The following is a 27445-nucleotide window of genomic DNA, read 5'->3' as shown; positions in this document are numbered from 1 at the left end:
TTAGGCGGAAAAAACTTTTAGACCAATAATTAAATTTATTTGACTTCAGCAAAATTTATTAATTCCAAAAAAATATTTTTCTCTGTGTAATTAAGAATATATCTCTTTAGAAGATCCTCTTAACTTAAGAGTATCCTCTTAGCGCTTATTTTAGTGGTATATATTCTAAAGATAAGTGGCATATTCTTAAGTTAAGAATACAATTTTTTCGCAGTAGTTGCGTGAAACCGATATGCATCTGTCGTCTTTTGTAGATAGTATCAGGATCATTTTATTCTAGATTTAAGAATTTTCTATTTAAGATTAAAATATTCTTTTTTTAATAAAAAATATGATTGGCGCTATATCGATCCTATTTTATGATAGATTGAAGTGTAATAGCATTAAATTTAGAAATCTTTTCTGTGGGTGTGTGTTCATTTTTGTGAATATTATGCAAAGTGTCCCATTTTTAAATTGCCCTTGGCAAATATCTCAAAAATGGAAAATATGAAAGATATGAAAAAATGTTTCAGACATAATTTATTTGACTCGAAGGAAGAAAAAAGATAGGTATATTAATTTGACTTTTTTATAATTTATAAAATTTATAAATTATAAAATATATATATTTATAAAATTTATAAATTATAAAATATATATATTTATAAAATTTATAAATTTATAAATTTGTCAAATGAAAGTATAAAATATCTTGTAAACTATTCAATTTTTGGCCATTCTACTCTTATAACTTTTTACTGAATATTGCGAAGAATCGATTTATGTAAAAAAATTAGAGCCGTTTCATTTGAAAAAATTAGGTTGACTTTCACATGATTTTAACGTTTTTTCATCATATTTATCTTTAGCATATTTTTTAAGATATTTGCCTGGAGCAATTTAAATAGGACATGCTGTATATTATTTACATGAAAGTGTATCTTTATGTGTTCTGTGATTCTTTAAGCAATCGCATATTGATACAAGCGGAGAGAGCTTTAGTTATCGTAAAGCGAAAATTGCGTAGCGCGCTACATTAACAGGGTTCTTATTTTATTGTTAAGAGTAAAGCGAAGTTGAATAAGAACAACAAAGTTCTCACTGTTCCTTATTTTAAGAAGAAGAATTTTCAGATTAACGCGCTGAAGAGCCTTCTGTATTTTTCGCACGACTCATATACAATTGTACTTCACAACAACTTCGTTTTACGCCAAATACCGGCCAAAGGATCCATCCATTATGCGTGTAATCGCCGATAATTCGTTTCTGTTATCCTGTAAATAAGAAAAAAAAGCGTCAAGTCCACGCGTCTGTTGAAAAGTTGTTGCTTTAATATACATTCTCTATTGCTTAAAGCTTTAATTGTTTTCCTACGAAGATGATAATGTTAGGAAATTGCCAAAAATATCACGAGCAATAATATATACGTTAAAACAACGCTTCTTTATGTAACTTTTTAAACAGACGCGTGCGTTGTGCTCACGCATTTCTTAAACAGAAATTTTTACTTTAGGACTTTGGATCGCAATATCCTTATTTATGTGATGTATAGAGCAAAGATATAAACACATTCTCGTGATGTGAAACGAGAAGCTAGCTTATTGGGAACTCGATTGGTCCAGCTTTTCTCTAATGAAGCAACCCAGCAAACACCAAATAACAGTTATATAACTGTTAATTATAATTTCCCACTCAACAATATAACTGTTACATGTTATGTAACAGTTACATAGCATATAACAGTTATATTGTTGAATGGGAAATTACAATTAACAATTATATAAATGTTACTTGGTGTTTGCTGGGAAGTTTGATCGCTTCGAGAGCGACTAATGATATTATAAACTCCACTTTAGGTTACTTAGATTATTAAATTAATCAATGAAATACTTTGAACGTTTGATCAAAGTAATAATCTTGTACTTTAAAGCCAGAATAGCATCAAAAACGGGATGTACTTTATATTATTTATAGATTCAAAATCTATTTGTGGCTGAACATGTGTTCATAAATAAATTGGGTTTAATCTCTCTCAGAGCGATCAAATCTACTTCATGGAAGCGCTATAAAATATAGATAATCGGAAGATATTCTGAACTAAATAGCTCGAATAGACCGTGACTTGGCGTAAGACATTATTGTGTCTTTTATAGTACGTGCTTTTAGCGATAAATTGCAATGGGCGTATCATGGACTTTAATTCAAGTGATTTAACGTTCGATAAGAAAGATAGAGAGAGAAAAAGAAAAAGAGCGAAGCGTATAATATATAGTAAATATTGTTTTCCTGCACACGTAAATTTATTTATACACAGGCATACGTTCCTGCTTATGTTGCATTACGAATATATATTGCGATACTGTTACTTGGCAGTTGTTGTTACATGATTAAGAGATTATATGAAAGAGAGGAAATAAAGAGAGTTAACGATACATTATCGATTTTGCTTCATTGGATTTTATTGTTGCGTTCGATCGTTAATAATGACAACTAATCTAAGCGAGTTATAGATTGTTAAGTGATTGCTGAGTAATTGATTACGATTAATTGATACGTTAATTATACGAATATTAAGATTGTTCATGTGTGTTTATATTTTTTTAGAGAAAGTACATTTATTACATTTGTTACATTTGTTTGTATAAATTAAGTTTGCGCGTTCAAATTATTGTTGCATAACTTTTGTCGCGCGTTTAATCGATATAAAATTGCCCTTGGTTACAACGAATCTTTTGTTCGAATCGAATCAATTTCCTGTTTCCCGAGGCGTATTACTCTTCGACGATTGTCACAACGATCGCGTTATTTAAGTCTCACGATCGCATTCGCGTAACGTGGGAATATCGTAGAGGCAACAATGGAATCACGTGCAAGAACGTCGTCTTATGACATGTCGTTATCACCACTTTTCAAATCATCCAGGGAAAAAAATAAGAGTATCGTTTAGCAAAATTTTTTTATTTAATAATCATTTCATTTTTTGTTTAATTATATATCATTCTTTTATTTAATAATCATATTTTTTATTTAAAAATTACAAAAGATATATATATATATATCATCATTTTTCAAATTCTCTAAGAGGAAATATGAGAGTATCGTTTAGCAATTATGTGTTTGATATTTTTTTTCTAATTGAATCTATAATATTTAATAAATTAATATATACATTATACATTAACGTTATATTTATTAATTAATTCTATATATGAATCACATTCTATATTAATAATTATTCTATAAAAATTAACTCTATATTAATCATTTTTTATTTAAAAATTAGAAGGAGGAATATATATCATCATTTTTCAAATCTAAAAGGAAATGTGAGAAAATCATTTAGCAATTAATATTTGAGATTTTTTTAAAATCCATAATATTTAATTATTAATATATTAACATTATATTTATAATTCTATAATCATGTTTTTTATTTAAAAATTATAAGGAAAAATATATATCATTTTTCAAATCCTCTAGAAGGAAATATGAGAATATCATTTAGTAATTACATATCTGGTGTTTTTTTTTTTAATTCAATATTTAATTATTAATATATACATTAATATTTTATATTTATAGTTTTATAATAAATGTGATTTTTTTATTTAAAAATTAGAAAGAAGGAATATATATTCATAAGAAATTTGTGCTGTATCGGGTCTTTTCGGCGTTTCTCGTGGCGTTCACCAGTGACCAGAGATAGAGGACCGGCGAAAGCTCCGGTTCTCTCGTGTTTCGTAAGAAATGTGTCAATATTGACGCGCCGGCATCCTGTAAGTCGAGAACGATTTCCTGGTTAAAAACGATTCGCGGCCGTCGTGTCATCGCACTGATCTCCGCGCCGTGTCCGAGGCACGATTATGCGGATTTGTCGCGAATGTAAGGTGAATTCCTCCAAGTGTGTAATTACATTTGGAGAGATATCGCGTGTGAATAAAACCGGAGAATTCGTACTATTCGTGAAAGAGAGAAGGAAGAGACATCCGATAATTTGTGAAAATTTGTGCGCAGTTGAGTGACATTAATACGACGATGAGAATTTGAAAAATCTCTTAAGGTAAGTAAACTTCACCTGAAATGACAAGTATATGTATATATTCAAGTTTTGAAAAAAATTCTCTGAAAATTCCATGAACTTCCGGATATTTTTGTTCGAAATTTCAAGTAGAGAATATTTTAAAGATTTTTTTACTCAATTTTCAAAAATAAATTGTATGCGTTTTTTAATATTGTTCAAAGGAAAATTGATATTTTTAATTGACATTTATATTGAAAAAAAAATCTGCATAACTTTTGTAAGATAACATTTAAACTTGCATAGCACATTTTCATTTCTTTATCATTTAAAAAATTACAATGAAGAATATATATTACATATTTTGTCACAACATGAAATATAGAAACAGAGATTAATATTATATTTATAATGTATTTTAAACCTCCCTTTATTTCATTTAAATTGTCGATTGCTTATAAGAATAAACTTATCAAAGAGAGAATTTTTTTAAATATTCCCTATATTAAAATAATTCTAATATACTTCCACAAGAATTTTCCTGAGAATTTTCTAAGTGCAAAAGGAATTTTTGAGAATTCCAGACTTGCCAGGAAGTAAATATCTTTGCTAATATGATTTTGATATGATGACCTTTGATAATTGATAAATATCTTTGTTATTATTTTTATATAAGATCCCTAAACGGAGATCTTATTTAGTGTGAAATGCTAAAAAGGCTTTCGTTAAATTCATTCTCATCTATAATATTTTCTCAAACTGACCATTCGATTGACATTCTTCGTGTCGGACAAATCGAGACTCAAGAATATCAGGCCTTTATGCCGATTCATAAACACGTCAATAGTGTTATTACTTTATCATAGAATACGTTTGATTACATATGCTTGATCGTGATAAATCGCGGTATATCGCCGCGATAAAGGAAAGCCTTTACGATACCAAAAGTGAGTCTCTTTCGAAAAAAAATTGAATAAACGAATAAATTGAATCTTTCGTTCCGTTTATTTTCGATGTAGCAAAAAAAAATATGAAATTTAAAAAAATTTGCAAATTCTCCCTCAATTTTTCTCGTAATCGAATTTTATTTAATTGAATTTTATTTAATTGAAATAAATTTATTAAATTGAATAAATTCATATAAATTGAATAAATTTATATAAATTGAATAAATTTATAATCCTCGAATTTATCATTCTCGTAAAACATTATTATTATTTTTATTACCAGCCATGAAGAGTGTATCAAAGACTCTTGATGATGACTGATTAAAGTGACGATTTTGTCGCAGAGGCGACAAGCTGTCGTACGCGAGGCTTGTCTCGAAAATTCTGGCAAAATGATAACAATGTTATATAAGCGCACCGATGTCTTACAATTAGTCGCACTTAATGCATCGACTAATGATAACGAATTAAACAAAAGAGCTGTCAATTGGGATCGCATCAATTGGGTGCGACCGTCCATTCGCAACTCGTGAATGTACACCTGTGTATGTGTGTGTATGCGTTTCGTGAAGAATAATATGCGATCGCTAATTGAAATCAAGTAACCAAAATTACCACTTTGTTAACACGAGCATTACTTCTGGAGAGCGGCCCACGTGATTCGCAAAGTGAAGTGTCGTGAATATTTCGCGATATTTTTCGTGACCGGATGATAATTGAGCGATATTTCTGGTTTGTAGTGATCCTCACGTGGCCACAGCACTTCTGTGAATCATTCTTCGTTAATTCGGATTTATAATCTTCCGGTATTTGTGTGAAGGGAGCAAGTTATCGGCAAGTCCCATAAGAAGTGTAAGTGCGACTAAGGTTGTATAAAATTCAAGATAATATATTCGTGAAAAAAAATATTGTATTGTAAATTTTCGAAAACTTAAATCTTGTTTTAATCTTGAGTGAATCTTTGTAGCGAAAATCTCATCTTGTATTGTCTTGTCTCGATTTTATTAACAATTTTTATTTCATTTCAACGATTGTTTAAAATAATATTTAACATAATCTTTATAATATAATTTAAGATATTATTATTAGAAATTATTATTATTATTTATAATTTAATTTATAATTTATAATTTATTATTATTATTTATAATTTAAGATTTATTATTATTTTTCAATTTATTATTATTTATGTCATTTATTTCTTAATTTATTATTATTATTTATGTCGTTTACTTCTCAAAGCAAAATATACATATATAGTTATTATATTAAAATTAATATATATTTTTAATTTATTAAATATTTTATTTATTAAAAATTTTTTTAAATTCGTATATGTAATAATTTGTGTATAATATTTTTTCTCGTTTAATTTACAAGAATATATATATATTTTAGAAAATCAGTAATCTTGACAATCTTAGTCTTGGTATTGTTTTGACAATTAATTAAAAATTTCGTCTCAATCTTTCGAGATAAAACAAGACAAATCAAAACCAGTCCTGGTGCAACCCTAAGCAATTACAGACACCAGCCAGAGAAGGTCTACATTTCGCGCTAATTGAGACATCGCATACAATTATGAGCCGCTTGTAAAACAACCTGTTGACCGCAGGTGGGATATCGCAGGTGCATCGTGTTACCACCCAAGTCTCAACTGGAGTTAATTACTGCAAAGAGATTACCTTAATTATTGGCGCGCTAATGATAACCAGCTGGGACGAATCTTTCCCATCGTAGAAACGTCATCTCGGAAGCTTCCCTCGTGCTTGATGATGTTCCTGCCTCTGATTTCGATCAGAGTCGTCACATTCGGATCTCCCTCTGCTCCCTTTCTTTCCGCTAATTCTTTTTCTCCTCGCCAACGTGAATCCTCGCGCCCTACAAAACTCTGTAGCTTGCTTGTTCTGCAATTAGCATGTGACTGGTCGCTTCGGTTTAAGTAAAGGTGTTTCGCAGAGTCCACCTCGTTTGCACGGCCTACTTCCACCGAGATCTCTGGTACTGCGTTCTTCCTCCTTTATCAATGTTGCACATTGTTTCGGAAGACGATGACGTTTCTAGAAATATAAATGTAAAAAATATCTGATTTTCTCATTACGCCAATTTTAATGCGTGTATTTTTTATTTTTTATTCTATGCTTATTCGATTTTTTTACTTAGCTTATGATTATTTTGGTTTTTTGCACAGTTATAGAAATATATTTTGATCCCAAATTGAAATCAAGGGACAAGATTAAGACAAAATTTTTAATTAATTGTCAAATCAATAGTAAGACTAAAATCAAGATTACTGATTTTTAAAAAAAGCTAAAATATATATACTTAAATTACGTAAATTAGATGAAAAAAATATTACATACAAACTATTATATATAAATTGAAACAAATTTCATTTAATAAATAAAAATGTTTTTCCTATTTTACTGAAAATAGCTTCCTTTTTGCGATCCCAATTTTGCTTTCTCTTTCTTACTCTCTCTCTCTCTCTCTCATTTGCTTATTTAAATGCTAATACTTTATATTGTCACATTCAGAGCCTTATTATTTGTATTATCGACTTCTGGTACTGGTTAAAAAAATTCGTCTTTTAATCTTTTTTCGATACGTTTGTAAAAATATCTGCCCATTAATAAAAGCGATATCATATTCCATTTTTTTTTCGCGAAATATTATATTCGCAGCAGAAATATCTAAATTCTACGTCTTAGAAGAGAGTTACAATTTTTGACGAAATTTACACTTTAAAGATCGTCATCTTATCATCCATCTTATCATCTTCGTACTATTTACTTTGTATCGTTTGCATATTTGCCATACTTGATCTTTATTATTTCTTTCTAATAACGATGCGTCATATTTAAGAGAAAAAGAGAGATAAAAATTTAACGACGTGAGCGATACGCGCGAAATACCTCTTAAAATCTAGAAATATGTCGAAAATCTTTCACATGTGACGTTCTCTTATTTTCTCGTCTCGCGAAGGGAATTCGCACGAAAACCTATCGATCCTCGAAATTTCTCAATTAAAATCGCAATCGTGAGAAATATACAACATATATATATTTACATCTCCGATATGTACATCCAATAAACACTGTTTGTTGCAGTAATATAACAAATAATATAATGTAAGTTATACTTATATCTGATAAAAATAGAATATATTATATATATATATATATATATATATATATATATATATATATAATATATTCTATTTTTATATCAGATATAAGTATAACGCATTATATTATTTGTTATTTTCACGTTATATTATAACAATAATATAACAATAATATAACAGAATATTATTGCAAAATAATATTATTACACACATGTTCCTTCACTTTTAATGGATATAAAGACTATGAAGAACGAATATTAATGTAATGTAATATAAATTAAATAATGATCCAAATATTTCCTTTTTATCAGCTTAATATAATAGCTTCTAATATAATCCCAACAAGAAAAATTCAGAATATTAAATAGATTATTTAAAATTGAGAAAATGTGCGGAAAATAATCCATTTACTGTCTATTTAAAGCAAGAAATCGAAATTTCTGTATAAATTAAATCTCGAAAATTTTATAAATTAAATATATATGATTAATTTAATTTATTTAATTATCAACTATATATATATATATATATATATATATATGTATAATCAATATTCTATATTAATCAGTCCATATAAAACATAACTACGATATAACGCATGTTAAATTACGTGTTACATTTATAAATGGGAAATTACAATTAATCGGTAACTTGCCGGAAACGCTTAGATTACTTGTAACATTTTATAGCTTTTATATAACATTAATTTAACAGTGTTAACTGGGCAGGCTTAATCCTCTCGTAGCCGCCGAATATCCCGAATAACCGGATGGAAGGTGCGTTCCATCGCGAGCGTATTGCGTTTGCGTGTCCCCGCGGATACGTGTTTCGCGTATGAATTAATTGTTCCTCCAGTGGAGCGCTTTTTTTTCTCCCTTCCTTTCCTCACCCGGTGAATACGGCACCGACGACGACGACGGCGGTTGTCGTCATTGTTCGCCGACGATGACTTTCTCCGTGACGACTTCTCGGCGTGCTTACTAATCGTCCACTAGCAAGGTTTACTCTCTGAGGTACAATTAAAGAGATTATATTCAAACCGTTTTTTTTTTTTTTTTTACAAAATAGAACAATACAGTTGTTAAGATGGTTCTTCCTGAAGATGACGATCTCGAAGCGATCTTGTTCTGATGATTGTTCTACAGGTGAGTGTTCTGATCAGATATTTACACTTGCAAAAATAAAAAATAACAAGTGACATAATAAAGACACTATACTAAATTTAAAATTTATTAATGAAGATTCTTCAGTTCAAAAAAAAATTTATATAAAACTATACTGAAAAAAAATTGTAAATTTAACTAAATATTTTCAATTAATTATTATTTCTTGAATTGAAATATTTAAATAGATTAGATTTAAGTAGATTTTAAATAAATGTCATGTTAGATTTAATATGTTGTAATTAAGTTAAATAATATTATTAATTATATTAATTTAAATACTTAAATATTTCAATTAAAAAATAATTAGTTGAACAAATATTTAGTCAAGTTTACAATTTTTTTTCTCAGCGTACTTGAGATGCAAAATAAAAATTCCTTATTTCGAATTTAACAGTAATGAGTGTCTCTCTCTCTCTTTTTCTCTCTCTTTCTACTTTAATAAAATAAATTAATAAAACAGAATAAATTTATATGCATCTAATAATAATTTGATATAAAATTGTTTAAAAGAAATCACTTCAGCGAGGAGTTTTGTGTACAATTATCAATTACTCGACTGACTATGTAATACTGTTGTTTCAAAATAATCTTCATCATTTATAGATTGAAATATGAATGATAGAACACGAGCATACACATAGCCTGGTGTCCAATCGCATGTCAATAAAACGTGTCTCTTTAATATACGCGCGATTAAAGTTACGATATGTATGTATCATGTGGTTAAACCACATACGGAAACGCTGAATTTAAATCTTGTGGATAATAACGGATATTTTCGCTTTGAAATTGAGAACACACAGTACCTTGCAAAAATGCATTAAAATATTTTTATTTTCTATATTAACAATATCAAAAAGATTTTTCCCGCTCGTAAATCACGTGGAAATTTATCGCAGAGCTTGAGATTGTCGCAGTTATACTATTATATAGAATTAGTTTATATAGAATATATTATATTAAATATAAATAAAATTAATTATATATATTTAATTTATAAAATTCTTGAGATTTAATTTATATAAAAATTTCGATTTTTTGCTTCCAACAGGCAATAAATGGATTATTTTCCACATTTTCTCGCCTAATTTTAAATAATCCAGCTAATCATTCTAGTCGATTTTTGTTTGTAAAAAATGATATAGATTGATTTTATCGTGTGTGGTTTACTATGTACTCGAAAGATTAACATAAGCCTGAGAAATTTCAGATATTCAAGTTCATTGTTGCGTAAAATGTACAGTAGTTTTTCGAAAGTCTGTCAGATTCGATTATTTATTTGAATAAATTCATTACATTCCTAATCATGATAAGGAATGATTAATGAGCGATATATATTATGTGACAAATCCTGATAAATCATCACCGATACTATGGCTATGTATGTGTTTATTGATATCAAGTAAGAATTTCCTATTAAGATTTGAAGAACAGAATCTTATCGAAAGAGGAAATATAAATGATCGGAAAATTTACACCTGACAGTGATATGCTGACAATTGTTAGTTTTCATAAATATTTTTTTAAAAATTAATTTTACAATATTTGTCCCGAAAATTTAGAATTTTCTTCGATAAATAATTTATTAAAGGCTGAAGAAAAAATAAAATAAAATGAATAAGGAGAGAATTTACACGTGACAATACTTTTTAGTTTTTACAGATTTATTTTTTTTCCCGAAAAATTTTAATTTCTCTTCGACAAATAATTTATAATCAAAAGTTTGAAGGGAAAATAAAATAAAAATGGTCAAAGAATATATACTTTTACTAATATATACTTTTCAGTTTTTAGATATTTATTTTTTATGTTAATTTTGCAATATTTGTCCTGGAAAATTCGAATTTTTTTCGGCAAATAATTTATAATCAAAAATTTTTTTCGAAAAGAAAATCAAATAAAAATGGTCAAAGAACATATATTCACACATGACAATACTTTCTAGTCTTTACATATTTACTTTTTATATGAATCTTGCAATATTTGTCCCGAAAAATTCGAATTCTTTTCGGTAAATAATCTATACAACCAAAGATTTTAAGGACGTTATAATAATTTTGATAATTTTTTTATTTTCATTATTTTATTTAGAACAAATTTGAAGAAGAAAATAACTTTTTTATCGAAAGAGGAAATATAAATGATCGGAAAATTTACACCTGACAATACATCTTAGTTTTCACGAATATTTTTTTAAATTAATTTTACAATATTTGTCTTGAAAAATTAGAGTTTTCTTCGATAAATAATTTATCAGAGGCTGAAGAGAAAATAAAATAAAAATGAATGACGAGAGAATTTACACGTGACAATACTTTTTAGTTTTACCGATACAAACTTGATTCACTTGTTCGTGTCATAAGCACGAGAAAAACATAGACTCTGCACCAATCGTCGCGAACAAATACAAAGATCGCCTATCCCATCAAGATCGAAACCCACCGCGAAACCACATACCGATTATAATATCCCCGTTTACGATGCCACGATGGAATGATAACGACGCCGGCCTAGAAGATGCGCGCAAAATAAGCGCACAACTATGTACACAATGGACAAATGATGTCATCGATCGATGCTCGGTATTTGTTACACACAGGTTACGCGTGATCGGCATGAAAAAACACCCGGCGAGCCGATTTGGCCGACCGGTCTCCTCGCCATATCCGGTCATCGGCAGCCACACACGACTCCTTCGCGAGTAGCCGGTACCGGAAGTCACGGAGAACATTAGGATCCCGCGAACGTGCGTATCGCGATATGTGTGTGTCATGTGTGCGTATGTTGATGAGATTTTCATTCTAGCGGGGATCGCTTTTTGGGCGCGCGCTTCCGGTTGGAAGCCGCACCGCCAATTATCGAGAATTATAAGCTTTATATTTGAACAGAGATCCTTCGCAAATCGCGATTAAAGTAATACATTTTGTCAGAGTTATCGCCGAATAAATTCGTCATTTTCAATTTTTCAATCATAATTAATTATAAATTAATTAATTATGAATAACTATTAATTATAAATTAATTAATTATCATTAAATCTTGCGAGTATCTTAAATTATTTAATTTATAATTTAATTGAATTCTTTCGTCTTAAAATACCTTATACGTATAAACTGTGCTTATGTTCGGATCTACCTTGTTATTCTAATACGGGGAATAATAGAAAGAGCGATGATTCGCGATGAAGAGCGAAAAGTGAAAAGAGGCCGGTTCGAGGCTCCTTGACTCCAACCAATGAAGTAAGAAGGTAAAAGACTCCGATCCCCCTCTCAAAGGTGCCGATGCACACAGGTACACGCGCTCGTACTTGTATCCGTGTCTTTCAAGGTACGACGCCCACGCTATCAGTTCTTTGGCGAGCCTCCAACCTCGTGCAAGGTACAGGTGTCTTCGGGATTGAGCTCTTTCATGGCTCCCGCCATTGCCCGATTCCGAGTTCTTCGTTATAAAAAAAAAGTATCGCAAGAATTGAAAGAAGGATATTTGGATTTATTAAAATTATTTTCCTTTTTTTTCTCCTTTTTTTCTGGAATTTTTAGAGGAGTGATAAAATTGGTGAACGATCGGAATATCGTCTGGATAACGTTGATTAAACAAGTCGTAAGTACGAGAATTGATAATTAGGATTCTTCGGCATCCTTGTTAGATGAAAAAATAAATAATGTACTCGGTTTTTTTAATATCGAAATATTTCGAAAGAAAAATTTACACAATTTTCAAAATTTTCGCATCTTTGCAGGAATAAAAAATATATTTTCTCTTATTAAATTTTATACTTTTATTAAATTTTATTACTGATTATTATATCTCTATTTAAATTGAATTATTAGCGTTTTGCAAACATGTGTTTGAGCGAGACAAAAGATAGATCCTCTTGAAATATGCAATTCTTGTTGCATTCCACAGAAATCTGATGAAAATAGATGGATAAGTTTCGTGTAAAATTTGTTTAGTTACGATAAGGGAGAGAGATAGAATATTTCCCCGATATTTAAAAATCTTTTATGCAGTTATATTTAATATAATGATTCTTTCTTTCTTGTTTAACTGGACGTCTAGGAGGCAAGATGTCGGCATAGCTGATATTATTTGAAATTCGGCTGTGTCACATCCAGCCAACCAAACGGCCAGACGTCAACGTGAGTTCTCATGAAAACTCGATAACATGGGATTATCAGGATCCAATTTTGATGTTCTCGAAAATTGAAAAATCATATCGCGTAGGTCGAAGAAATCTTTCTATCACAGTATCTCTCACTTGATGAAAAATTAATCGGTGTTTTGAAAATTTCAAAAAATTATTCGGCGATGTATCATTTTAAAAATTGACAGATGATGCAAATTTTTAAAACATCGATTAATTTTTCTTTTAAGGCAAGCTAAAAAATCTTTTTTGACGTGCTCATCTCTCTCTTTTTTCCTCCGCTTCTCATTCTCGTTTTCATATCATAAACTTTCATAAAATTAAATCCAATTTCGGGAGTAACTGTCATCAATAATTGTTTAGATATACATCAAATTATTTAACCGACTTTTATTTTCCACTTTCTCATGTAGCATGACATATATTTTAATAGATAAAATTTCTGGAATGCATGTCTTTTTTTTAAGAAATTCTTCTATCACAGCGACTCACAAAAAATTGATCGGAAAGTTTCAAAAAATTTCGGAAATTTCAAAAAATTATTCGAAAATGTATTATTTCTTTTTTAGAAATATACATCTCTGAACATTCCTAAGATAAGCTATAAATATTTCTTTTGTGCTTATTTTTCTCTTTTCTGCTTCTTTTATTTTATTATAAAATATTACATTTTAAAATTTTTATATTATTTTTATAATTTCAAAATTGAACATTTCTATGAGTAATAACTGTGTATATGAATATAAAATTGTTTAGATACATATCAAATTATTCAATCCATTTTTATTTTCTATTTTCTAATTTTTCTACTTTCTATATTTTTTTATTACATCAAGAAACTTCGTAATAACAGATTTATTTTTTTCTTTAACACACAAAGTAATACTTTACTTAGAAACTTACCTACTATAATTATAATAATATAATTTTTTGGAGTATTATCTGTTAAAAAAATCTTTAAAAAAAAATATCGCAAACTAAGTTTTTTTTCAGTACAAAATAGACAAAATACAATGATATTATTTGCTATCATTAGAGCAAGCAAGAATTCCAGGGATAAGTTTAACACTTGACGCTTCTTCAAATTAACAACAGATGTCGCTTGACGTAAGATGCTTAGGCGGGAGGGGAGGGGGAAAAGGGAGGGAAATATGGAACAAACAGTACGGAAAGTGCATTTGAAAGGAGTGGGTTACAATCTTTAGAGGTTATGTTGTGACAATCAATTGCATTTCACTTTATTTCGTCCCTAATTCGCAAACCACACGGGATTCAATGCGATCGCTCTGAGGAGACCTAAAGGGAAGAAGATAGAATAAATACAATAATTCATTCGTCGCGTAGCACGTAAGTCGTAGAGGTTATGACGTCACATCGGCCACGGTCGTTCCACGATTTTGACAGTTCATGACACGTGGTACGCGTTCACGACGAGCATGGAGGAGCCCAATCTCAAGGAGACTATCAATTTGCTCGATATGCTGTCAGAAAGCGATTCTGATAGCACCGACCTGATCCTCGCGCCCCAGAAAAAGAAGAAGGTCAAGCGGTAAGCCGGTTTGTTTATTAAATAAAACTCGGAGAATCGATGTGTCTAATCCTATTTTCTATCTTATATGTAAATAAAAGATTAGATAATTAAAGTCTCGTGATCTCGCTCTCTTCACTCTTGATAAAAGTGCGGTATTTTCAAATTATTTTACAGGCGAAACAGATCAAGGACCTTGTCCAGGACCAGACGTAATAGTTCTTATGGCTGCAGAAAGTCGGATGTGCGTGTTATATCCCTATGGCTGGCAGCGATACTAATCGTATTTTGGTTAATCGCATTATCTTGGCTGGCAACTATATTGTATGGCGAGATTAAGAAAATGGATACATCTATCAAGTCAGGTAAATGCTACTTTAATCGCATAACAAGCATACTTGTTGTTTGACTGGTAAGTGGACTGTTGATTAGCGATGGGATTAAGTATCTTACAAATAGGTTCAACGAATTTGTTAACATGGTTTCGAATTCTTTATGATTACTTTAGAAAAAATAGTATTTTCAAATAAATCTTGGATGAAATAAATTCATACCCTTTCTGAACATTTCGAGAAACAAGATTTATTTATTTCAAGTGGAATCGAAACAAGATTTATTTATTTCAAGTGGCCTCGAATCTAAAGTGTATGTTCAAATCTTTTATCAGTACCTAGAAATTTTATGTTGTTTTGAATTAAAATGTATAGAGCAAAAATTATTTTATTTTAATATATTATTTTTATTAATTACTAACTTTTATAAACAATAAGAAGTAACACAAATTAATCTAATATTATATTTATTAATTATCAATTTTATTAACCTAATATTTATATTTAGAAATAATATTTGATTTAGATAAATATTTGATTGGGTTTTTAATATATTTCGTTTATATTTAATTTATAAAATTTCTTGATTTTTAAAATATGTGTATGTATGTGTATTTGGTTGTAAATATGCGTGCGCATGCGCGAATGTGTGAATGTGAGCAAGAGTGTAAACATGCATGTATAGCAAATATTACGAATAGATTTTTTTAATTTGAATTTAATTATTACTTGTAAAAGATTCAATTTTTTACATAAAATGAAAGATACTTAGAAATACATCTCGAATCTTGCAAGTAATTATTATTATTATTCTAAAATTCTTATTCTTATTCTAAAATTTGAATATAATTATTTTAGATTCGACTCTGCAAGTAATATATATGAAATATTATTTCTTATGAGTATTAATCGAATCTTGGAAAATAAAACTTGATTATATTGGATTCGACTTGAATTTTTAAGTACGTTATTGAACTTGATCCCATTCTTGCTGTCGCTCGAGATTTAAATATGAAAGGTTCTAATTAAATCTATTTACATTTAATATCCATTGCCCCAGTTCTCTTTCATTTCCCTTACCTCTTCTATTTCCATATTTCCCTTTCATTTTCTTTTCCTCTTCCATTTTCATATTTTCCTTTCTGAAATCTTTAATCATTCATCTGTATATTGTTAATCATTTATGTATTGAGAAAAACTGACATTTATCATTAAGCAGATAAATTTTTTTTTGACATTGCATTTGAAATGTGCTTATCTGTAATTATTAAAGCGTCTTCTTCTCTTTCAATTTTTAAGTGTAATAATTATTTCTTGTGCATCTCCTCTATCATTTTATTAAATCATACATCATGTCGTATCTGTGACATGTTGTATAGTTAAACATTTTATTAAATACAATCGCGTCGCGGATGTTTTAAAAAAAATTATGACAGGTGGAAATTCCAATAAGACAATATATATTATAAGGACAATCATATATATACATATATATATATATATATATATATAATATATAATATATGAGAAGAAGAGACTCTCTCTTTCTTTTTTTTCTTTCTCTCTCTCAATATTGATATTAGAGAATCACATAATTAATATCATATAATTGAATTTATAGATCAGATATAAGATAAACAAGATATAAAAGTAAATATATAACTATTATATAATAGTTATATAATAATTATATAATAGTTATATATTTATTTGTATATCTTTTTTATCGTATATCTGATCTATAAATTCAATTTTGAGAAAAAATAAATAACTTATTAAACAGATAAAAATTTGGCATCGTCATTAGAAATGCTTATCTCTCTACAATTATTAAATTATCCTCTTCTCTTTCGATTTTTATAAGTGTACATAATTATTTCTTGCTTTCATCCTCGTATCATTTTATTAAATCACGCGTCTTTCTCTTGTACAAAAATTCATATAATCGGTATTAATCTACCCCATATTTTTTCTTAATCGCTTTAAAAGGAGTCGTATCAGAGCCTGATGACAAATAATGATAACGACAATAAATAACTTTGATTCGCCGGCTTAAAAAAGACCCGCGCAGCGTTTAAAATTCCCTATGCATCCTATACATTCTTATCAGAGAGAAACCCCCCAGCGGGTCTCTCTCAGTCGCCCACCTACCCTCGGCCAGTCGATATCAGGCGACTGGCGAAGTGCCACGGTTTCGCGGAGCTCGTCGCCGGTTCTTGTCACGCGTCGCGTGTGTCGTGGAAATCCTGCTGCTCGCCCAGATGCTGGATCCCGACACATCCTAATTCGGCATTTCGGATTATCCTCTCGCCTCTCGACGGGATCCTCGTCTTCGGGATAAACGAAACACGCCACCATCCGCCCGTTTCCGTCCCTCGCGCGGTAATCGATTAGAGAATCGCTTCTATAATTCATCCCCCTCGTAGGTCAAGTTCCACGTACACGAGAATTCTCCTCTCCTCTTCTTTTATTTTTTTTTCCTCTCGTTCGGGAGCTAATAAGAGGTGATGGGCGCGACAAATAAATGGATCTAAATAAATTTATTTCTTAAATAAATTTATTTCTGCTTCACTTCGAGCTACCCCATGAAAATTATACCAAGTTACAAAAAATCTTTATGTGCAACAAATTTTAAAAAATGGAGCAAGTGACTAAATAAATTAAAAGTGAAGCAAAAACAGGAAAATACACACATAAAGTCAATATAAAAAAGTTATTAAAAGTGCAAAGTGCCAGGCAAGGATAGCTTAGAGTGAATCGAAAGGAAGGAAATATGTTATATAATAAAAAAAAATATTTTATGAGAGGAGAGGAATATTAAATATTAAATATTAAGGTTCATATTCTGAATCCTCTTTTATTGATAAAAGTGCCTTTAAAAGTGGCTTATAAGCCTTCTGAATGGCTGTAAGCCACTTTTAGAGGCACTTTTATCGATAAAAGAGGATTCAGAATATGGACCTAAATATTCTAGACAAATATATATCTAAAAAATATATATAATAAAATTAAAATAAAATTACTTAGCTATCGGGGAAGCGGAAAACAAGTCCTGAAAGCGAGAGAAGAGATTACGTTGATTAAATATGCAGTAGCAAGGAGTAAATAAAAGTGCCTCCCTGACATTACATACATAGTTTTTCATTCGCGGTCTGCATAAACGCGACCTTCTCCGAGTCTGACTTTTATTATTATTCGCTCGATGCCAATAGAGTCACGCGTTCAATGTCAACACGATAGTATATCAGCGTCGAATATACGCGCGACGAGAAATATACAATAGAAAAATTCACGCTATTCTCTCCTTAATCCTTGTACAATCTCTTCTGGACGCGGAAAGAGGTATTTTTCTATTAACATGGACAATGAAAACGCGAGACACGCGTGTATCGTTGAAATATATCATGCGCGAGGACGCGACTGTACCTCTCACTATTGACGCAAGTGCAATAAATATTTGAGCACACGCACATATATAGAAACACTGGCTACTTCTCGAGTTGACACATCGTCGATACGTTTCACTTCCCTGCCTTTTTCTTCCGCTCGAAATTTCAAGAGCGCATATATTGCTCCGATATTCGGAGTATTTCTCAGATACATGATTTAATAGTCGATAATGGATTGTTTGATGAATTTGGAATCGAGCTTTTCTCGTAGAAAAAAAATTAGGAAAAAGTTTATTAATTTATATTCTTTTTATTCCTTCTTGATTTATATTCATTTATATTGAGCATTATTTTTTTTAAGTTTAAAGTTAGACTTTCGATTTTATCTGCAATTTTTTGTATAATTTTATACTACTTTGTGTTATAATTTTTTTACTGTATTTGCAGGAATTATATTTTTTATATTTTTAACGTTGTAATTTTTTTGTTGTACAAAAGAAAAAGAATATAACGTTGTAATTTTTTTGTTGTACACAAAAAAAAAGAATATTCTTGTTTCGAGTTTCAACATGGAAATCTTGAGATGAAATTTTAATGCGTTAAGTGAAAAAAACTTGCTTTTAAATGAAGAAAAATATATTCTTATGTATATTGGAGATTATATTTTCTTGATTGAACTATATAAAATAAGTTCATTCAAACAAGTTTTTTTCAGTTAACGCAATATAATCTCATTTCAAGATTTTCATATTGAAGCTAAGAATATTTTCAAAACAAGGATGTTCTTTTATTCAGTGTATTTATATAAATTGTACCTTTTATATAATTATTTTATATATAATTATTATATAATTTTATAATTATTATATAATTTTATAATTATTATATAACTTTATAATATTATTATATAATTATTATACAATTTTATATAATTATTTGACGTAGCCCTTATATATGACACAAAAATAAACATATAAAAATAATAAAAAATACACATATATCTTTTTTTTAAATCACTAAATGTGTTTTCAACAGCAAAAAAAAATAATTTGCAAAAGTACATTTCATGCGAAAATATATTAATTTGCACAGGGAATCCATGAAACGTTTCGCGTGTAATGCGGGACACATTAATTAATCGATAAGATTAACCGGTTATTATGTGCGATAAAAATTGTGCGTATGTAATTAGCGCGCAAACGAATGACTAAGCAGCGGTCGCTTAATTAACGGGGTATTATTAACGCGATTGTAATGTGTTACAGATATAGATGCGTTTCTCTATTTTGTCTCGCATCCTTCGAGAGTGCGACACGCAATAAGAATTTCAGATACAGTGACTCTAGGAAAGATATTATTTGCAGATAAAAGGGACGCAGTCACGCGATTTAATTATAGATTGACGTATATATTCATCAGTCATCATCGCGAGTGTACGGGTTATAAACGGAATTAACGACATGAAAAGTACAACCGAATGGCTTACTTATCGTTACACGGCAAAATTTCGTCCATTATCGTCGTCAACTCGTCGTAAAACTGGCATATTTGCATATTTTTGTATTCATGTAAACACTTGGAAGTTTATGTATCGCGCATGTAGCCCTTTCTAAGCTTTACGCCTTTGGATCCTGTTTACTCTAAGTATGAAAAATTGATGGTTTTTAGGAATTTTTTTTGAAGAATATTAGAAATTGATTTCTTTGAAAGCAACGATATTTTAGTATCAATTTCAGTATTTTTAAATCCAGGATATTTAGCTATTTTTTTGTTCAATAAAGCATATTCAAAAATGCATAGTGTGACATGTTACTTCTCATATAACTGTTTGAAATAAAGAAATGCGATCTAGTTTTAGTCCGTAAGATATTTTTGGAGTAATTTCATCAGAAACAAAATGAAAAATAACAAAATAGTGTTATTTCAAATTAGATATTTCAATTTTGCTGAAATTTTTTCATTCCTTGAAGATCATAAAAATATTAAACAATTAATTTTTTAAGTTTTCTAACTAGATTCAGTTCCACAAAAATATTCTACGGAACAAAACTAGACCGAGCATTTCCATTTCAAATAATTACACGACGAGCAGCATATCACATGCATTTTTTAACATGGTACGTGCTTGTATTGTACAAAAAAAATTAAATATTCGAGATCTAAAAATACTGACATATTATTTAAATATCAATAAAACACATATAAAACATCTAAAAAAAACGAATTTACAATATTTAAAAAAAAAATCATCAATTTTTTTAATATTGCTAGAATAAACTGTGAATCCTTTATATTAATTTGTAATATTAATTTTTAAGGCTTTTCTTTTGTTCCTGTCTTCTCGTACAATTGTTCCTACTTATTTTCATTCCTAACAGTTATGGGTTTTATTTTATTCCCAACAGTTATAGGTTTTATTTTATTCCCAACAGTTATAACAGAATAAATTTCTAACAGTGCTAACAAATTGACGCTTGTTAATTAAATTTTTTTAGTTTGGGAAATTTATTTCAATGACAACCTAACGAAAAAAAAATATATATTGTATACGAAAAATATATAAAAAAATATATAAACCGTTGAAACTAAACGCGTCAACTACACGTAAAATTACATTTTTTCCCTTTCACATCGGTATCTTATCAAACTCAGGGCCGCAATTGTAATTGTGTCGCGACATCCTTCTATCCAGACAATCATGTCGAGTTAGCAAAAACTTTAAATTATATTCTCTCGAATTTTTAATCATGCATAAATAGGAGTAGGTGATTTTAAGCGGCTTGAAGTGAAAGAATATATCTTTCTGCGAATGTAAATATTTTTTCCTCTGATATTTTATTTTGATTGGAATATTATTATTAAGAGTAGGTGATTTTAAGCGGCTTGAAGTGAAAGAATATATCTTTCTGCGAATATAAATATTTTTTCCTCTGATATTTTATTTTGATTGGAATATTATTATTGAAGTTTTATTATTTTTAGCTACGTCAAAAGTTAATAAATCTAATACATTTCGAGATTCATGAATTTTAAAAGTGACATTGCACAAGGTACTTTTAAAATTAATAATTAAAAAATTCGTGAGTTAAAAATAAATAATTTAATCTCAAAATCGTAAACGTTATCTGATGTCGATCTAACTTTTTATAGTGACTGTACCACGAAAGTTTTAATAATGACTGTACAAAAATTCCTGAAAGTAAAAATTGTAATTCTATAGAGTAAATCTTTTTTCTCTTTATTTCACAAATTAATTGTTAATTAGATTTATTAACTTTTGATCCGGAGTAATTGATCCGATTCTTGCTTAAATGTCACGATAGCGCTATCGTTTCGCATTTAAATGATTCACTCTCAATCGCAAAATAGAAAACGTACAGTTGCGAATCAAAATAAAATGCAGTATGCATTAATAATTCACCAAGGTCTTGCTCTTATCTAATTAATTTCTAAAAATAATTTCAATGTTAAAATTCTTTGGAATCATAATTCTCTTTCTCTAGACAATTCGCGCTATGGATATATAACACTTATTTTATTTTTTATTCAAAACAAAAAATAAAACGAGTGCTTTTCACAATAAAGTAAAATATTAAAGTAGATCGTCAAATTATTAAGCAGAATATGATGATAAATTTTGTTGGAGATAAACGACTACGTGAAAACTAAAAATAAGAAACATTTCGCATCCGTTATCGTATTTATCAAACGAATTTAATTCTACAAGAGTAAATTAAACGTCAACGATTGCTCTTATCAGTTGGCTCTACAGTTGCCTTTTCGTCGAGCAATTTCGACGCTGTTATTCCCTCACTTGAAGACATAATAGTCGCTCGCAAGATCCTACCATGTGTGTCACGTGCGTTCAATTTAGACTCAGCTTTCCGATCGCGTGCACGACTCACCTGCTGCTGGCAAAATATCAGCCAGCTGATAAAAACCACCATCTCAGAGAAGGAACGTCAGTGCGACACGTGAAATGCTCCGCGAAATAAGCGTCCGTGAGATCCGGAGTAACCCGAAATATCCATATATTTCCAACGAGGCAGGATTTCATAGGATGACGTAAAAGACAGTCACGTGAGGACAATCCATGTTCCAGCTAGTGACAAAATAGAAGCGCTCGATTGAAGTGCCGTTTCTTTTTTTCTCATACGTTTGATTATCAAAGTAACTGTGTCCTAAAATTATGCTGGTTACCATCCCCATTTTAAACCGGTTCCTCTCGTTTTTCGGAGTTGATGTGAGAACTGGTGGTGCAGTTTACAATGTAATCGTGAGACGTGCATTGTTTAATCGAATATTGTCCTCTCTCGATGTGACAGATTATATTTCAATCTCATTATAATCTGGCTTTTCAGACGTAAACAACTAAGTCAGCAAATTAGTGGCGGTCATCCATAGCAATATTTGGAGTTGTCAGCGGAATGTAAAGTAGCTTCTTGAAAGTGAATTAAAATTATATTTCTTGGGTCGTTCGGTCTTCAGAGCGTTTCTATGCTTATAACCAGTCTAGTTTTGGTCTCTAGCATTCCGCTCAATCATGTTATTGAGCGTTCTTATCAGAAGTTGCTATCTTGAGGAATTATCTATGCGTTACTTCATGTGTCTGATGCGTTTTATCTTGCTGTGTTTTCCAACAACACTTGCGCTAACATTTGCGTTTCTCAAGAGCCACCCAAAGCACAGTTTTCACGATCACTTATCGCAAGCTTCATCCTAAATATCGCTCAATCATTACATTTATTATTTATACACAATTATTATTCGCCAACGATAGAAATCAAAGTGTAATAAATCTTTGAAGCCGGAATCAATTTTGGTGAATGCATTCGTAGGTACGTACCTCGTTTAAGATTCAGAAATTAAATAAAGTGCACCAGCTGAACAGCTGCGAGTTTCAAGAGTGCTAAGGCTGGAGACGAAGATGTAGATTGCGAGGTTTCAAGGGATCCTCCGATTAATTTCCGTGAGCAGCTACGGGAAAAACTGTGCGGGTCTCTCGACAAATAAAGTGCCGATAATCCAACAGGTGCTCGATATTGACAATCGGGCGGAAATGATCGAGCGCGATCGGGAAACGATTGTCGAGGACCGTCGTGCGGTGTTGATGAAACGCCAGAAGTGAAGTGTACGTACCTGGGGACGTGTCTCGCGTCAAAGATATTCCGAAAGATAGGCGGAGTGGTTTTACTTGAGATGGACTCGGTGGCAGTGACGGTGCCCCTTCGTCAGCCGATGAAGAAGATGAAGAAGCGGAAGGAGCTCGACGCTCTGGCACCAGCCCACGCGGTTTCTCGTCGAAGCTCGGGGAAACGCAGCTCGCAGGTGACTAATCCAGATTCATTCTTGAAGAAGAACGCGTATCTAGCAACGCCGAAGCATCCTGGAATCTGCAAGAGATGACAAATAAAATGAGATTTTTTTTCTATGGATAGATAATGAAAAATACACCTTGCATACTTGGTATAGATATCGATTCTCACGTGAGATTATCTTTTTGAGTCCATTTGTGTCAATGTTTGCATTGCAATTGACCAGAATTGAGGAATGAGTCAGGGTGATAATAGGATTGAGAATATTCTGTTCTGTCTGAAAACGATTAGTATTATTGAATATTATTAAGAAAGATGAGAAACGATGTAAGAAATTAGAAATATCGCGAGGGACAGTATTATTCTCTTTCAATGTGTTTTTCTTATCTTCCTCAGGAGTTGTTAACAGACAGCAGCGATGATCGTTCGGAGTACTCCGGGATACTCCGGAATGTCTCTACCAGAGGCGGTCGTAAGTGCAGGGGTAGAAGGGGTCGAGTTTGTCCTGGATTTCTCAAGGCTTGCAACGCCTTTTTGGCATGTGCCTCCGTGTTAGCGACTGCTAGTTTAATATGGCTGTTCATCGACGTTCGCCAACAGCTTACCGCTCTGCGAACCGAGTTAGACCAAGGTACTGAGGTCTAACATTTGCAAAGATAGACATGCTAATATGCTCGTACCAAGTGACTAATTTAAGCTGTAACATTGTGGAAGAGGAGAAAGTTTTGTATCTAATCGAAAATGCAAACGTACAAATGAACACGAGTTCAAACGTCACTCGTGCACAAACATCTTTGCGTCTCTGTATTTGATATAAGAAGAATAATTTCTGTTAAAAATATATATATTTTTAATTAGAACCTTTCATGAAGAATATTTACACCATGTTATTATAATGTTATAATAATTCTCTTGTATAATTACAGTGATAGCGGGTAGCGAGGGTGTGCCAGACGCTTTACAGAAATGCCACTCGTTATCGAGAGATCTCCAGAATAACCAGACTATCATCTTCTCCAGGCTATCTGATCTCAAGCAGCAGATAAATAATTTTACGGTACAGGTAAAACCCCCCAAGAGTAACATATATCGGTTAATTCGATTGCAATATCGGCCGGGATGACTCATGTCCTTTTTCGGATCAATACTTTTGCAGCTGGCACATATTCAACAGGACTTGCATAAAGTGCAAGAGTATTTTCAAACCGCACCCGAGATGGCCACTTTGCCGAAACGCTTAAATGAACTGTCAGCCAGCGTTGCGACATTTGGTAGTCAAATAAATGATCTGGGAGCTACGGTGAAGACTCTAAAAGAAACAAACGTGAGAATACAGGATGCACAAACCGCTATGCAACAAAACGTCAGCAGTATTAAGGTGAAAATTGATGATGTTAGAAATATAAGATAAATTTATAAAACAATTTTAACTAATTTATTAAATATTTATTTATGTAGCAATCCATGTTAGAATTGTCGAATACCACTCAAAAACCTCAAATTTTGAGCATCAACGGAACGCAAGTTAAAATTGACAAACTAAATTTTACAATATCACATTTAATGAATAATTTAACGCACGTTAACAAAACCTTGTCGAGCAAGTTGCAGTGGGTTGCCGATGATCAGGACGAAGATCGCGTAAGTATAATAATCTTTGAAAACTTACTTTTTTAAAAGAAAATAAAAAAATATTCGCGTCAGTTATTAAAATTTTTTTAATTTTATATTTTCAATTTTTAATTCTAAAGTAAATTTTTAACTTTAGAATTATATAAGAAATTAAAAACAATTAAAATTATAAAAATTAAAATAAAACAAAATAATAATAATTTAATAATAATAATTTTTTAAATTAATAATAATAATTTTAATAATAATAATTTTTAATAATAATAATAATAATTTTGAAAAATTATTATTATTACAATTTAAATTGAAATTTATAACAGCTTTTTCGATTAAAATGTCGCGTACATATAATGTAAATTTAAGCGTGTATATATGTGCTTATAAAAAATGTATCAATCATATGTATATATTTTATGTATAAAGAGAAAGTTAGTCTCGCTTCAAGAAGCAACGGCGGCGATTAATACGACAGTGATGTCTTTGCAAGGGGAATGCGTTAAAATGTCTGAACAAACTTCCGTTTTAGCATCAATTCAACAATTAACAGAAAAGGTGCGTATTAAATTAAACACTTAGATCTTCCAATTGTTATTAATATCAATTATGATTGACGCAGGTGAGCGAGATACGCGCGACAGACGTGGAACTAATCAGCAAATTCAAGCAATTGGAACAATCGTACAATGGATTGAAAAATTCCACCAGCATAATGTTTTCGACCGTGTCCGAGATGCAGAATCAGCAACAAGTCAGCAAAATTAAGCTACCGGAGTCGTTAAATATAACAACAGACATGGATCACAGCGCGACAGGTGCGGTAAAGCCATATGTAAGGTCTTGAATTGTCAAATTTTCATCGTAGATTCGTGGCTATCACGATTTTTATCGATCACTGCTGCTATTTTACAGATGTAAACGATATTGCTCAGAAGAAGATTCTAAATAGCAAATCGGAAACGTGATAAAAGCACGCATTCAGTGCGTGAAGTGATTCTTTTCTGAAAAAGCTAGCACTTGAGAAGGAACTTTCACGTGCACGAAAGTTATTTTATACACAATCTGACGAAGCTGTGTGTACTTGTAAATATTAATAAATTAAGTGCGTTATATAATTCCATGTATATAGAAAAAAACTATTTATGATATCATACACGCGTCTCTCCAGTAGAACAATAATCTGCTGGAGTTTGCAACTTAAGTGTGATTGATGGAGACTGCGAACGTTGGCCGTGGCCTGAGAGAGGCTATTTACGCCGAGCAATAATTACACCAGCGTATAAAAACATTATTGTTAGTAAAATAAACATTTTATTATTACTCGACCTAGGTTCTCAGAGAAGAATTAGATATGTCAATTCTTAAACAACATTAAACACGATATAGCGGAAGAGGTATTTCAGAAATACTATGGAAAGTACAAAGTCGACAGCCGTCTAAAACACATTCTCGGTTGTACAACGTCTAGCAAAAAAAAAGTATTCATATTTAAGTAACGATAAAACTACCAAGAGTTTTTTCTACTCTTCTACGTTTTATAGAATAGTGTGTTACTGTAAATTTTTTCGATTTTTCTGATACAATATAATTCTCTAGATTGCAGAGAAAATATACAGGTGATTCAGGAAGTTAATACGTATATAGATGCAACAATATTAAGTTAACAAATAGCAATGTAATAAAGTGATGAAGATGTAAACGGTTGTAAATGGATAGGTTGATTAAACTTGATTTTCGAGATTGACAAAACACATTGGCAAAATCTATTTCCAACTTTTAATTTAGCATACTGTATTTAATTGTATTTAATGCATCGCATATACAGTCAAATGTAAATTTGATTAAAGTGTTAATGTTTCAATAGCAAA

At 30.6% G+C, this 27445-nt stretch overlaps 1 protein-coding gene and 1 long non-coding RNA gene across 12 annotated transcripts; one reads left to right on the top strand and one right to left on the bottom strand.

The window, feature by feature from the left end:
• Positions 1 to 1167: 1167 nt before the first annotated feature.
• On the bottom strand, positions 1168 to 25318 carry LOC145975246 (uncharacterized). Of its 4 annotated transcripts, XR_014439926.1 has the most exons (5): positions 24097 to 25318; positions 23480 to 24026; positions 22539 to 23352; positions 6633 to 7007; positions 1168 to 1256 (listed from the first exon to the last, which is right to left on the bottom strand). It is a non-coding gene; the product is annotated as an uncharacterized LOC145975246 (long non-coding RNA). The 4 variants fall into 4 exon arrangements; XR_014439925.1 differs by having other exon boundaries at positions 22539 to 24026; XR_014439927.1 differs by having other exon boundaries at positions 22539 to 24026; positions 24120 to 25318.
• LOC145975117 (uncharacterized) lies at positions 14544 to 27445 on the top strand. 8 transcript variants are annotated; one of them, XM_083105294.1, is made up of 9 exons: positions 17382 to 17626; positions 23472 to 23961; positions 24345 to 24579; positions 24875 to 25011; positions 25105 to 25326; positions 25407 to 25589; positions 26004 to 26132; positions 26197 to 26392; positions 26490 to 27445. In XM_083105294.1, the coding sequence occupies exons 2-9, from the start codon at positions 23833 to 23835 to the stop codon at positions 26540 to 26542; spliced, it is 1284 nt and encodes a 427-aa protein (XP_082961420.1). In that variant the 5' UTR covers positions 17382 to 17626; positions 23472 to 23832; the 3' UTR covers positions 26543 to 27445. The 8 variants fall into 8 exon arrangements, with proteins under 8 accessions (XP_082961477.1, XP_082961487.1, XP_082961420.1 ...); XM_083105302.1 differs by having other exon boundaries at positions 23414 to 23961; XM_083105312.1 differs by lacking the exon at positions 17382 to 17626 and adding an exon at positions 17648 to 17666.

This window comes from Camponotus vicinus, unplaced genomic scaffold, assembly GCF_025532165.1.
Source record: "Camponotus vicinus isolate PSW18456_S1 unplaced genomic scaffold, iyCamVici1.0 SCAF_1, whole genome shotgun sequence".
NCBI lineage: Eukaryota > Metazoa > Arthropoda > Insecta > Hymenoptera > Formicidae > Camponotus > Camponotus vicinus.
The sequence above is the reverse complement of the archived record's forward strand: the minus strand, read 5'-3'. Positions and strand labels throughout refer to the sequence as shown.

What these genes read in the sequence shown, in the direction of transcription:
- LOC145975117 (XM_083105294.1), top strand. Translation starts at nt 23,833, where the DNA reads ATGGACTCGGTGGCAGTGACGGTGCCCCTTCGTCAGCCGATGAAGAAG. An exon ending in TTCAACAATTAACAGAAAAG is followed by an intron (nt 26,133 to 26,196) that starts GTGCGTATTAAA and finishes TGATTGACGCAG; the next exon opens with GTGAGCGAGATACGCGCGAC. An exon ending in CATGGATCACAGCGCGACAG is followed by an intron (nt 26,393 to 26,489) that starts GTGCGGTAAAGC and finishes GCTATTTTACAG; the next exon opens with ATGTAAACGATATTGCTCAG.